At 30.5% G+C, this 14,508-nt stretch overlaps 1 protein-coding gene across 2 annotated transcripts in view; it reads left to right on the top strand.

Moving 5' to 3' along the window:
- LOC106463712 (importin subunit beta-1-like) overlaps positions 1-14,508 on the top strand; it is a 41,981-nt gene that overhangs the window by 17,116 nt on the left and 10,357 nt on the right. For both annotated transcript variants that reach the window (XM_022391294.1, XM_013923774.2), the window contains exons 10-15: positions 1,023-1,267; positions 4,787-4,917; positions 5,802-6,021; positions 7,326-7,473; positions 9,426-9,508; positions 12,920-13,027. In XM_022391294.1, coding sequence (XP_022247002.1) covers positions 1,023-1,267; positions 4,787-4,917; positions 5,802-6,021; positions 7,326-7,473; positions 9,426-9,508; positions 12,920-13,027 — 935 coding nt within the window. The remainder of the gene's footprint in view (positions 1-1,022; positions 1,268-4,786; positions 4,918-5,801; positions 6,022-7,325; positions 7,474-9,425; positions 9,509-12,919; positions 13,028-14,508) is intronic.

The raw sequence follows: 14,508 nt of genomic DNA, 5'->3' as shown, positions 1-14,508 counted from the left end.
AACTGTAGATTATAATTCAAATTTTAGAACTATACATTACTTGATTTGTTAATTTAAAATTAAATATTAAAAAGACATGGATAAACATTGATTTTTGTGTGTCATGTAGTATGTTGAATACAGCACTGATTCAAATTAGATGTTTGTTATGTCAAAATACAAAATATAAAGTTTCTTATGAATTAGGAACTAAACCTACAGATACTGACAAGCTAGAATATAAAATAAGAAAATCTTATCTTTTCTACTTGCTAAGATATTGCTCATGTAATAAATCAAACACAGTGGCCCCTCTGCCCACCTCTTTCTATTTTTGGAAACGCTCCCTTATATACACTTACTTCTATATATATATAACATGAATAACTAATCAAAAGCTCAGATTGTCCCCCTAGTGGGGACAAGCTAGAATATAAAATAAGAATGTCCTATCTTTTCTATTTCTTAAGATGTCGCTCCTGTAGTGAATCAAACACATTGGCCCCTCCACCACCTCTTTCCGTTTTTGGAAACAGTCCCTTATATACACCTAATAGGGTTAAAAGAAATGGTTCCTAAAATTCCTATTTTGAAAAAAATTAATAAATTTCCTTTTTTATTAAGATTTAACTCTATAAACATTGATGTCTTCAACACAATTTTGGCTTTTTTTTACTGGGGATTTGTTTTTTAGTAATTTTATTTCAATTATTTTTTACAACCCTTTTAACCCTAACAAATTTTCTAATTTTGGAGTGTTTGATTTCTTAACTGTTCACACCCTTTAATACTATGAACACTGTATACTGTGTCCTTGTCTTATTCATTGATTTGATCTAGTCCACGAGTACTGAAGAGGAGTAGAATTCCTTGAAACCAGTGATAAAAAAAAAAAAAAAGCTAGTCTTGATATTTCTTTTAGCAATGAAAGGAGAAGGGATAGTTTAACTCTCGTACATTATGACTTGTTGAGCCTTTGTACCAATTGGGAGTAACTTCTCTTTTTTCACGGTAGTTTAATTCATTACCTTTTAATATTTCAGGTTGTATTCTTGAAGGACCAGATCCTTGCCAGCTCAAACCTATTGTAGAACAAGCCATGCCAATGCTAATAGAACTTATGTCTGACCAAAGTGTGGTAGTGCGGGACACAGTCGCATGGACTATTGGTCGTGTGTGCGAGCTCATTTCTGAAGCTGTAATAAATGAAAACTATTTAAAACTTCTTCTGGAAACATTGGTGAAAGGTCTTGCAGCTGAACCAAGAGTTGCATCAAATGTGTGCTGGGTATGTACATTTTAACAACTAGAGCTAAAGATGTCGCAATGAATGTGTGCTAAAAATGTAAACTTCAATATAAATTGAGGCTTACAATGTTACACTGAATGTTCTAGAAAAACATACACCTAACAATCAAGGTCTAAAATGTTGATTGGAATGATAAAAAATAAATTATTAATGAAACCTGAATCTTATCACAATATTTTTTCTTTTCTTTTTTTTCACAAATTAAGAATGTACAATTTTTATGCTCCTAACTTGTTATGCAGAAAACATTTGTATTTCAAATTTTCATTGATAACTAATAGTGTTAGGGTATTATTATAAAAGTGTTTACTGGTTGCTTTATTAGAGTAAAGTAGAAATTCTGATTGTTAAAATATAAAAAATTTCATTGGTTTTCTGTAAGACTGTGGTTTAAGCAGTTCTTAAAAAATTACGAATATTGTGTTCTGAAGTGCATTTTCAAAACAGTTTTCAGTAGCCGGTGGCTAAAACAAAAATATTTAAGTAAATAAGCCACAGTACATTACAGTGTGTGCTTTTTTTGTTGTTGTTAGTATTACAAGCTCTTGATTTTGTGCTTTATCCTACACATTCTCTATGAAGACGACTTTGAGTTGTAAACAAAGCATATTTGGAGTGTATGATACAAGTCTCTTGTATGTTACATAGTGTAGAATATTTTTGAATGTCAGTTTGTACGATGTGTAGTCAATGTGCACAGTGCTTTTACAGGGTGTTTCAAAAGTCCATAGACAGACAGACAATCCAGAACTGGAGAAGTGGCAAAAAATAGTTAGTGGTATGGAATGAGGTGTTAGAGGGCTACTTTGTGACAATATCATTGTGGTTATTCAAGGTCATGTCCTTTGTAAATTTTATTTATATGCACATAAACTCAAAATATTTAGTTATTGAAAATGTCTTGAACTAAAAATTATCAAATTCATTCCTCAAGAAAAGAATAACAGTTGTGAGCTTAAGTTCACCCCTACCATGCATACAAGAAGATAAAAATCCAACCATAGAAAAGATTGTCACACAAATCTAGGTTTGAAATACAATGTCAGGATTTTGCATAAGATCATTGCACCTTTTAACTTTTTTTTTACTATGGGTCTGAGTGCATTGCACCCAGTATGTAACCACCGAAGTAACCATAAGAGCAGTCATACTATAACTTTTGGTGATGTAAGTGTATCTTCATGAAATTTTGCAATTATCAGTAAGCATTACAAGGCTTTTGTACACAAAATCCCAGGTTTTTAATTGAGTATTAAGATTTTTCAATTAAAGATTTGCTTGTGAATTGTTTTATTTTTTAGAACGTTGACTATCCAACATGCAAAGTAATTGTGATTTTAAGATTAAAAGTATTTTTCTTCATCTGAAAATTGTTAAATTTTATTTGTGTATTCTCTATAATTTCCTAACTCCCTTATTTTCTCTACCTTAACTTGGTCGATTTGACTGACCTCGTAACCACCATAAGAATTAGGAAACCTAAATTATCTTTTGTTTGTTCTAGAATGACTGCAAATTGTAACAGGAAACCATAAATGTTTATTATAGATAAAGTATCGTAACAGTAGACAACTATTTATATTTATTAATTTTTTTGTTTTATTGATCTTTGAACCATGTCTGACTAATAATCCCACCACACAAGTTGTAAATAATTCAGTAAATGTGCAGTTCACAGTTCACATTACCAAACTGAAATCATAAAACTGGCTTTTTACCAAGTACAAATGTCTTACACTTCTTAGTCTTAGGACTAGCGTACCAACATATATATATATAAACAATGGTCTCTACCATGTAACAAAGTTTTTTTGTACTTGCTAAGCCTCATCAAATTTCACATGTGGAGAATGTAAGAAAAAATGTGATTTTTTTTAGATTTTATATATTTATTTTGAAATTTGGAAAAAAATTATAATTTAATATACTGATACCACAAAATTCCACTATAATTTGTCAGGCTTAATAAATAAGCTGTATTTGAATCTAAATAACCTCATTTCCAATCAGAATATTGCTTTGATTGCCACTCTTCAAACTGTGCAATGGTAATGAGGGCTTTACACACACAAATACTTTGGAAGACTGACAATTACGTTGAGTACTTTCGATTGGTTATAAACACGTAATTGAGAGAAGTGGGTATAGGTAAATAACTATTTCCAAAAGAGGAATAGATGAGTGGAGCCATTATGTTTTGATTTGCTAAATATAATGATATCTCAGCAAATAGAAAAGTAGGACATTCTTATTTTATGTTCTAGCTTGTCAACATCAGTAATTTGAGTTTCTAATTCATTAAAAACCATATACTTTACATTTTATGATGACCATAATACAATATGAGCAAATACGGAAGACAATGTATTATGTGACACACAAAAAATATCCATATTTAGCTTTTTTTTTTTAATATGTACTTTTGAGCCAAGAAATTAAATATTGTATAATACTAAAATTCAGATTACAAACTACAATTTGGTTCCAAATTTTTGGACATACATTCATAAAATAGTAGTTTAATAAAATTTTGAATGTAAGTTTACAAAACATGATGACATGAGATCTGACCCCGACCCGTATTGAAAGGGTTAAGGGATCAGAATATAAGTATTAAAAGCCCCTACATAAGGTAGTACACAAATCATCTACAGTAATAGCACAGTATCTAATCAAAGAACAGTTTATCATAGCTCCATTGTATGAAGAAGTTATGAGAATAATTTGGCTGCTGCCAGATTATATACCTAACTGTACCCATTTGAACTTTATCCTTCACATTGGATAGGAAATATGTGTCACCAGCTTTGTACTAAAAGCTGGTGACACATAGATGCCACGTGGTCAAAACAAAAACAGTATCGACAGAGAAACCTTCATATTGACCTCTGTTATGTTTGGACATGTAACTTGAACACAACTATTAATTATCACCACAATTTCGTAATGCCTTTGGGATATTTATCTCTTCTCTATACAGCTATCTAACTGCTGTTAGTGGAGCAGTTTATGTAATCTCTTTCACATTTTGATATCTGTGCCTTTATAGTTGATATTATTGATGGATGCTGCATGTAAATAAAAGTTTGAAGAACGTGACTTTGAAGCTGAAATTTAGTGACCTCAATGTTATTTTCACAGCATAGGTTTTCTAATTTTCTTGTACCTCTCTACTTTGAATTATTTGTCTCGGTGGACTTCTAAGTGACCTGTTAGAAGAAACTGGTATTTTTTTACAGGAAATTAAATGTGAAACACATAGATGAGGCATGAATGGAAGTTTATAATGCTTTACAACACTGTCCAAGTCAGAGTTTTTTAAGCCAGTGTAAGAAGTCTTTGGGTTTAGTATTTATTTTTATAGTAACAAAATGAGTAAATAAAGGCTTGAACTTGACTAGGGATCTTTAGTTTTCTGAAGTTCATTTTCCGTATTGTTTTTTCATTATAAGAACTAAAGAATTATCTGTAACCTAAGCTTTTTTCCATTCATTTTAGGCATTTAACAGCTTGGCTGAAGCAGCTTATGATGCAGCAGACGTGCCTAATGAGGGAGCTGAACCACAGACGTACTGCTTATCTGATTATTTTGAAATTATTGTTTTTAAATTACTAGAAACAACAGAAAGGTGAAATATTTACTTTGGGTTACTAGCTATTAAACTTTGAATTTGTGTCAAAATGATAATTCATGATAATTTCAGTTATATAACTTTATTATTTTTTGGCTAACCCTCATTCTCAGCTGTATGTATAATAATTCAGTCAAAACCAGATCAAGCTTGTCTAGAAGGAGCAGTTGAAACAAGATCAAGATCTGACTGAAGAAACAGTTGAAGCAAGATGTAAGATCTGACTGAAGAAACAGTTGAACAAGATGTAAGATCTGACTGAAGGAACAGTTGAAACAAGATGTAAGATCTGAACTGTTCCTTCAGTCAGATCTTACATCTTGTTTCAACTGTTCCTTCAGTCAGATCTTACATCTTGTTTCAACTGTTCCTTCAGTCAGATCTTACATCTTGTTTCAACTGTTCCTTCAGTTAAATGTTATTGGGAAATAACATATACCTAAAGTCTAAGTTATTCACAAAGATTTAATAATCTGTTTACATCTTATGTAAAACCTTACTGTGAGGCAATAGGTATTCCACAAAAAACAAAACAAAAAAAAACAGTATTTTCAGCAAATATTTAAAGTTTAACATCCTGATTCACTCAGACTATTCTATCATAATGACTCCACCTCCAGGTACTTGATGAACAATTACATCTGATCTTAAACATTTTAACTGCTCCTTCAATCAAATCTTGACATTAACTGTTTCTTCAGTGAGACCTTCACAAACTGCTCCTTCATTCAGATTTTGTTCTTGTTTCAATTGTTCCTTCAGTTAGATCTTGACCTTGTTTCAATTTAATGTATTTACAAGTAATCTTAAATTTGAATTAGTTTTGCTGGTGTCATTCCAATAAGCAGTGAATTTATTTTATTTTTTCACACTTTGTTTAGACCTGATGGGAGCCAGGCTAACTTGCGTAGTTCTGCTTACGAAGCACTGATGGAAATGGTGAAAAACAGTCCTAGTGACTGTTACTTGATTGTTCAGAAGACCACAATGATTATTCTCGAGAGACTTCAGCATGTGCTGGCCTTGGAAGGTCACATTCAGAACACGTCCGATAGAGTTCAGTACAATGATCTACAGTCACTGCTCTGTGCTACTTTACAGGTTTGTTAACAAATGATTCAGGATTGACATTTTGACACCCAAAACTGCTGACCTAGAGCCAATCTTACCAAGACAAGCTCCATTAGAAATATTAACAGTACACCTACTCTTACTTCACCAAAACGTAAAAGAAAATTTCAGTTCATAAATTTTATAATGCTTAGATGCAGGACTTCTGGTATGTGTTAAAGTATTAATTGTTTGACATTTTGATAGAATACTACACCACAGTTCTGAACAACTTGATAATTTTTAGATAATGGTAGGTTTTCAGGAGAATTATGTGGAATTCAAAAAGTATAGTATAGCACTAATTTATATCTTAAGATTTATAACATGTTATTTTAAGTAAAAAAATTAATTAGTGAACAGATATAATTATTTCCATTTTAATAAACAATAATGCTGTATCACAGAATTTTCAGATTAACAGTTTAAGAAACAAAAAAGGTTATTCAAACATAAGCTGGATAGGTAGTCAGAATTTGTTGTTGAGGTACTGTAAAACAACAAAACATTGTGATATATAATTCCAATGCTAAATCTGTTTATAACATAAGACCTTTTTTCTTTTTCAGTCTTACTTCCCAAACTTTATAATAAAATATTTTTATTATTTATTTTTTTAAAATCCTTTTACTAAGCTTTGTCATGGTTGGTGTGTTTATGCTAACACTTCTAATTTACATGTGATGGCCATCCTTTACCTATTTAATCTCCTTTTAATATTTAAATTGTGTGACTGCCAGTAAATGTAATCCAGCTGTTGGTGCTTAGAATTGACACTAATTTAAACCTTCTTGAATGTATTTCTTTTTCCTGGAGTTTTTCTTTGGTTGTGTGAAAAATCAGGTGATTAGAGTGTGATATACAGTAAGCATCCAGTAATAGCAAGAGGCTTAACTTAGACTTCATTTCGAGTTAGTTCTCTCTTTGACCAATGAAAAACCTGTGGCAGTTAGAAAGTAGAACTTGGGGAGATTTTATCTAAGCCAAGTCTGAAAAGTCAATACTGCAATTTTGTTGTATATATGTATGTGACTAATATTGATTTTACCTAGAAATAAAACTTCTTAGTAATAAAAAGAAAAAAATGTGTTGCTAAGTGTTTGTCTAAAGAAAGGTCACTTTGTGGTTATCTGTGTTTGAACTAAGTTAATAAGCTGACAATTTAACAGAAGTTCCAGATCCTTACTATTACATTTTGTGATCTCACACAAACTCCTTTCTCTGTTGATTAATCTCAAGCATTTGAAGAATTATATGTATCAGATAAAGATATTTTTTTCTTCCATATCCCATAGAGTGTTTTAAGGAAGATGACACCAGAAGATGCTCCAAAAATATCTGATGCCATCATGACAGCTCTTCTCCAGATGTTTAGTTCCAGTAGCTGCAAATCTGGAGGGGTTCAGGAAGATGCTCTGATGGCAGTGTCAACATTAGTTGAAGGTAAGTAAACCTGTCTCAATAGCTGTTTGTAACAAATTTGCACAGGTAAGGAAAAAGAAGCTCACCAGTACTAGACTGTTTATTTAATTCCACATTCAAGTTTGTAATGGTCAAAGTCTATTTGATTTGTAAAATACAGTCATTTTTGGCAGCTTCAATCATTTTTAACTCTTGCTACAGGCTCTGTCAATTGACCTTTATAGTTTCCATATTATAACTTCTAATATGTTTGGTGTGTCTTCACGAAATTTCACAAGCTTTCTTTAATCATTAAGAGGCATTTGTAGACAAAAAATCAGAATGTTTAGTGCTGACTACTTTGAGTGCGAAGTGATTTTCATGTTAGGCTAAACAAAAGTATTCTTTGTCTTAAAAAAATCCCAAATTTTCTTTGGGTAATCTCTAAAGCCTTCTAAATAAATTTCAAACTTTTTTAATTATTATTATTTAAATAGTAAAACTATATTTTATCTGTTATTTACTCAACCCTAACTCTTATACAAGGTTGGTCAAGTTGACTAACCTTGTAACCACCAATAAAAAATTTTAAATAAATTTAAATTGCTTTTTTTTCTATTATAGAATGACTTTAAATTGAAATTGTAACATGAAACTACATTTGTTTATCCTAAATAGCTTTAAACTCATACCAGTATACATCTGTTTATACTTAAATTTTATTGTTTTATTGCCCTTTGAACTGTATTTAACTAATATTCATGCCATATGAGTTGTAAATCACTTGGCAAATGTGTATCTTATGTTACCATATCAAATTACGTAACACACAGGCTGCTCAGAAACATACCTCTTGAAACTTGTTATTATTATTATTATTCATTACTTTACCTAATCTAACCTATAAAGTTTCTGATTTTTACATTTAGTTACTTTTATAATTATAGATAAATAATACACATGAAAAACAAGAAATAAAGTCCTTACCTGGGTTTTTTGTTGTTGTTGACTGTCGATGACACTTAAGCCTACTCTTTTATACTAGTGGTAGTAGTGCACTGAATAATTTTTATTTAATTAAACAATGCACCAAAGAACACATAATAATAACGTGCAAAAAGCAGACAATGTCCCATAACTATTACATTTTTTCTGGCTTTCTAACTTTGTGACAAGAGATGTTAAAAATTCAGCTAAGCTCTTCGACGTGTTTCCTGTATGAATAAAGTTTGAACTAAAAGCGAAATAGACAAAAATCTGTACCGAAAACAATGTAATACAATACGTCATTTGATAGATTAATAAAATCTTGACTTTCTGTTAGTTATAGATAATATATGTTGGAGAAAACTATTGACAATTTCTGAAAGAGGGAATGTGGGTGTGGCAAGAGGGGTATGATTTTCTATTTTTTGGCTCTGTAAACAAATAAGATTGAAAAGTATAAAGATTATGCTTTGTCTGAGCCGTGACAAAATTATAATGAGTAATTTACATTAAATTTCCTACTTCTCCAAGGGGTAGTAAATAAATGAACTGTGAGTGTCATATCAATGAAAAACTGCATGATTTGTGGGTTTCATTGTCATAAGTCCTTATGGGTTAGTTTTAAAATTAAAGTTGAGTTTTTGTTAATTATGTATTACAGTTTTCTGTGCTGCTTGACTTTCATTGTCATAAGTCCTTATGGGTCAGTTTTAAAATTAAAGTTGAGTTTTTGTTAATTATGTATTACAGTTTTCTGTGCTGCTTGACTTTCATTGTCATAAGTCCTTATGGGTCAGTTTTAAAATTAAAGTTGAGTTTTTGTTAATTATGTATTACAGTTTTCTGTGCTGCTTGACCTTTATTTGTGCCTTTGTTTTGAAGAACCAAAGAGTGCATTGCAACTTGAATTTAAATAGTTTGAAATAAAAAAAAACCGTTAAAATATTTCGGTAAAAATTCACTTGTATTTGTCATGTTGTGTTTGATTATTTTTTTTGTCTGTCTAGTTCTTGGTGATCAGTTCCTGAAGTATATGGATGCTTTTAGGCCTTTCTTAGCATTAGGATTAAAGAACCATGCAGAACACCAGGTGAGATTATAGACATATTCAAAACGTTCAGGTTGGAAGGGAAATATAAAAGTCCATGTAAATTATCTGGGTTATATATGATTACTGAACAAAATTATTTCTCAGGTGCGAGTGTGAAATTATAGTTTAATTCCAAGTTGTCCGATTTGGTTAATAATAAAAATTATTTTTGTCACAGGTTATAAATAATCTGTTTCTACAACAACCTACATTTTATTAGTTACTTGTTATACGTATATATGCAGTTTATTGCATATGCCCAAATTAGTATACAGATTCTCACTAATGGTCAGACTGGTGTAGAGATTGTACTACTATTAGTCAGACTAATGTACAGATTGTATAAATAATAGTCAGAGTGTTAACCCTTCCGTGGATGAGAAAGGGTTAAACTGATTATGTTCTTAATGATCAGATTGTATTAAACCTGTGGAAATGTGCTCAATTAAGTTAATCAGAATCATGATAATATACATATTATAACTTAGAAGTTACTAAGTGTATCTTTTCAAAATTTGACAAGCTTTTAGTTACTATTACAAATATGTTGTACAGAAAAACAAGAAAAAAAAACAGTTTTTTTTTTAATTAATTATTTCTTCTAAAGATTTGTCTGAATTTATTAAGCCTTTATTGGGTTAATCTGGGGGGGAAATGTGATTTATTTTTATATATATATAGTAAATGTTAAACTATCGTAACAAAGCAACAAATCACCTGATGAGAAGTTGGGTTAAATAAACTGAGTTATTTCACATCTTATGACAGCAGCCTGCAAGGAGAGATATTTATTTTTTTCATTTCAGTTTTCTCATCTAAACTAATAAGTTTCAAATTTTTACTTTACAGTTATATTTGTTAAAAGGTATATAACAGTGAATGACAAAATATATGAATAAAACCAAGAAATATGAAACGTATTTGAAGCCTTTTGCACTTGGATGCATGGTTTAGTAAGCTTATTTTCTTCTATGTTGGTTGTCCAATAGTAATTCATGTAGCATTAAAATATTCATTTTGCAACACCAAAAATATATCAGGCATTAGAATAGAATGTCCCAAAGCTATTACAATTTACATGGCTTTCTAATTAACATATAAGTAGATTAAAAAAAAAGTTCCATGATTGCTTCAAGCAACAACTTTTATATAAAAACATCAAGGTCTCCCAGCAAAATGTCAGCTTTAACTGCTAAAGCAAAATATTCATCTAGTTTAGATTGTTTAGAATATACTCTTTCTATTGGTTAAACACATGTCCAATAGCAATGTCTGATATATTTAAGCATTTCTTAAAAACAGTGGATTTAGGAGTGACATGTCATTGTGGGTTGAACAAATATAGTGATTTCTTAATAAAACAAGAAGATAATATGCTCAAATATTATATTCTGGCTTTTTATTATCTATACTATTTGTTTTTAATTAGTTGAAACATCTGAGGTCTTGTAAGGAAAGAGAAAAGCTATAAATGAGAAGTCAGAGCTAAACCATGTAAATCAGAGGTGCAGACTGAGGATTTATTCACATATTTACTTTTGAAATTAAAACTTAGATACTATAAAAAATTTCAATTATAGATTATTTTTATGCCAAGTTTAATATAAATTGGTGATAAAGTACTTTAAATTTCAATGTAACTCTGTAAAAAGGTTGTGACATGTACAATTTGATCCTCCTATGTCTGTAGGGTTAACAAATGGCCAATCTAATGAACTTACTGTATTAATAAGTGGTCAGACTGTTAGAAGTTGTGTTCCTAATGAAAAAATTGTATTATCCCTTTTGTGATGGGCTTGGTATAAAATACACGAGTTCGTATACACATTTATGCATGTTAAGTATTTATACTATAACTTTTAATGCAGTATGTGTATCTTCACAACATTTGGTACACTTTTAGTAAACAATACAAATCTTTTCTACACAAAATTTTAGGTTTTTAATGAAGTATTTTTACTAAAGATTTTTTTTAATATATCGAGTATGTTTCATTACTACTAATAAATACTAGTCCAAGTGTGAAGTGATTTTCATGTTAGGATAAACAAAAAAACCATTCTTTGTCCCAGAAATCTCAAATATTATTTTTGTAGTCTCTAAAACCTTCTAAATACATTTCAAATATTTGTTTTCAGTTTATATTATTCATTATTTTCTCGGTCTAGAATGACTTCAAATGTAGCGTGAAACTGCATTCGTTTATCCTAAGTAGCTTTAAACTTGTAACAGTATACATCTATTTATACTTAAATTTTATTGTTTTATTGCCCTTTGAACAAATAACTAGAATTATTCATGCCATTATAAGTTGTAAATTACTTGGGGAACATGTAGCTCATGTTATGCTTTGGCATTACATTACCCACGAGCTACTCTGAGTCCGAGCTGTTTGCATGCGTACCTCGTGAAACATTTGTTATTATTTATTTTACCTAATCTAACCTTAGAGATCTTTAGTTTTACATTTTGTTTACTTTTATAATAATAAATAAAGAATAAACGTGAAAAACAAGAAATAAAGTACTTACCCTGGTTGTCTTGTTTTCTGCTGTTGACTGTTGATGACACTTAACCCTACTTTTTTATACTAATGGTAGTAATGCACTAAATATTTTTAGTTAATTAAATAATACATCAAAGAACATAGAATAATAACATGCAAAAAGTAGACAATTTCCCCTAACCATCACAATTGTTCTGGCTTTCTAACTATGCAACAAAAACCATTACAAATTCATCCAAGCTAGTCGTTATCTTTCTTGTAGGAATGAATCTTGTACTAACTGAGAAATTGACAATTCTCTGTTCAGAAAACATTGTAATATAATACGTCACTTGATAGATGAAAATCTTGGTATTCTATTCATTATACGTGATATAGAATTAAACGTAAGAGAGAACTATTAACAAATCTGGAAAGAGATGTGACAGGTGGATGTAGCAAGAAGGGTCTTATTTTTTATTTGATGGCTCTGTAACCAAACAAAATTGAAGGCTATAAAAATTATGGTTTGACTCAACATTAGTGATTTTATAATGAGTAATTTACATTAAATTTCATACTTATTGGAGGGGTGGTGAATAAAGTAGAGAAGATTGGATGCCCAGAGAAAATGTTACATTTCTCACACTAGGGGAAATTCAGGATTTTTTTAAATATTCCCTTGTAGAATTAAGAATTTAAAACTTATATACTATTAAAATATGGATTATTAGCTACGCTTTTATGCTATACTAAATGGTATAACATAAAAAAAAGTAGCTTAATTAAATTTTGAAAATAACTCTAAAAGCCTTTGACATGCGCGGTTAGACCCACCTATTGCGAAAGAGTTAACATAGTTATAATATCAATCAGTAAATTGACTCCAGAGTTAGAACTCTGATGGTATACAATCTTTTTGACAGGTGTGTATAGCTGCAGTTGGCTTAACTGGAGACATCTGTAGAGCACTTGGAATCAAGGTACTTCCTTATTGCGATGAAATAATGGCAATGCTACTGGAAAACCTAGGGGTGAGTAGTACTTCCTTAAAATTTCCCAATGGATCTACTAAAATATATCACAAATACTTGTGTAACTTTAGTTGTATTTGTTATTTACGTATTGTGTATTCAGTGTATATCATCCAATTGGAGAAATACCCAATACAACGTATATTTACACATTTATCTATGGTTTGTTGAAGTTTTTTCCTTGTTTGTGTAATCTTGAATGTTCTTCACTAAACTCTGTGATTTTTTTTTTTCTTTTTTAATTTATTTCTCTAATTAAGAAGGGTTGAACAGTTGCTTAGGAATGTCTTCAGGAATTTATTTCTAGTTTAACAAATTGAGAATAATTTAAATTGAAAACACCACGAGTCAGTTTCACTGGTTGGTTGGGCATCTCTTGTAGTACAGAAAAAGAAAACTTGTGAGAAGATTTGACTTCAGTGCAACATTCTCTTACCTCCTATCACACCCAGGTGGTTACATCCTGCCCTGAAGACTTAATTGTACCATTGAATAATAAAAATTTATAGGAAATAAACTTGTAGTTGTTCTTCCATATATTAAAAAACATTTTGGTGTGCTCAAAGTTAGTATTTGTGAATTTCCTAAATTTATTTCTGAGCATAATAGGACACTTGTTGGCCCCTGTGAAGAAAGTTGATATAGTTTGGACAAAATACCACTAACTTGACCCTTGCAACTTCAAAACGTGTGTATTGTTATTGATTTTAACCGATCACTGTTTTTGATGGTGTGGTGTAATTGCCTATATCTCAGCTTTGAAAGATGACAGGTTAGTGATCTAAGCACATAACAAAAGCTTCTAACTCAGCAGAGACCTGTGTAAAGATCAGAACCAAATGATAAAAGTTTAGCTAGATGAAGTGTTGACAGAAGAAAATGTTCATGAACAATATCTTCCAGATCTACTCTCCTGATTTGTTTTTTAAGCTTAAGAAAGGGTTTGTTGTATCATTTTATACATAATTTGGATCATGATGTTGCAGTATGTTAGCTATGAATTCATATAAGTATCACATTTAAACATAATATTTTACTTGCATAATCTACATAAATTGTAAAATGTTCATCTCAAGTTTCAAACTATCTTATCCAGTAGTTTTTGTTGTTTTTTCCCGCAAAACAGAAAAGATCAGTAGAAAAAAAGCGTGGAAGAGGTGCCCAAATACTTTTATAATGTAATGTTTTCTTCATCCAGAAGAGAAACCTAAGTACTTTTATAATATGGATAATTCCTTTGCCTTTATGAGCATTCTAATCATTTAATAGCTGCTGTACGAGAAGTGAGACGTCATGTATTATTTCAGTTGTGATGTATAAGTGATGGGGAAACAAAGTTTTTAAATAAAAACACCTCAAATGGAAAAATTAGAAAAAAGTGTGTTTGTGCAGGAAGTAATGTCTAGAACAGTTTGAAGATTTATCAACAGTTGAACTTAATGATACAAGAACCGGAAGAGTGAAACATGAACAAGAAAATT

This window comes from Limulus polyphemus, unplaced genomic scaffold (genome assembly GCF_000517525.1).
Source record: "Limulus polyphemus unplaced genomic scaffold, Limulus_polyphemus-2.1.2 Scaffold1466, whole genome shotgun sequence".
Lineage (NCBI taxonomy): Eukaryota > Metazoa > Arthropoda > Merostomata > Xiphosura > Limulidae > Limulus > Limulus polyphemus.
Note: the sequence above shows the minus strand (reverse complement) of the source record. Positions and strands in the feature narration are given on the sequence as shown.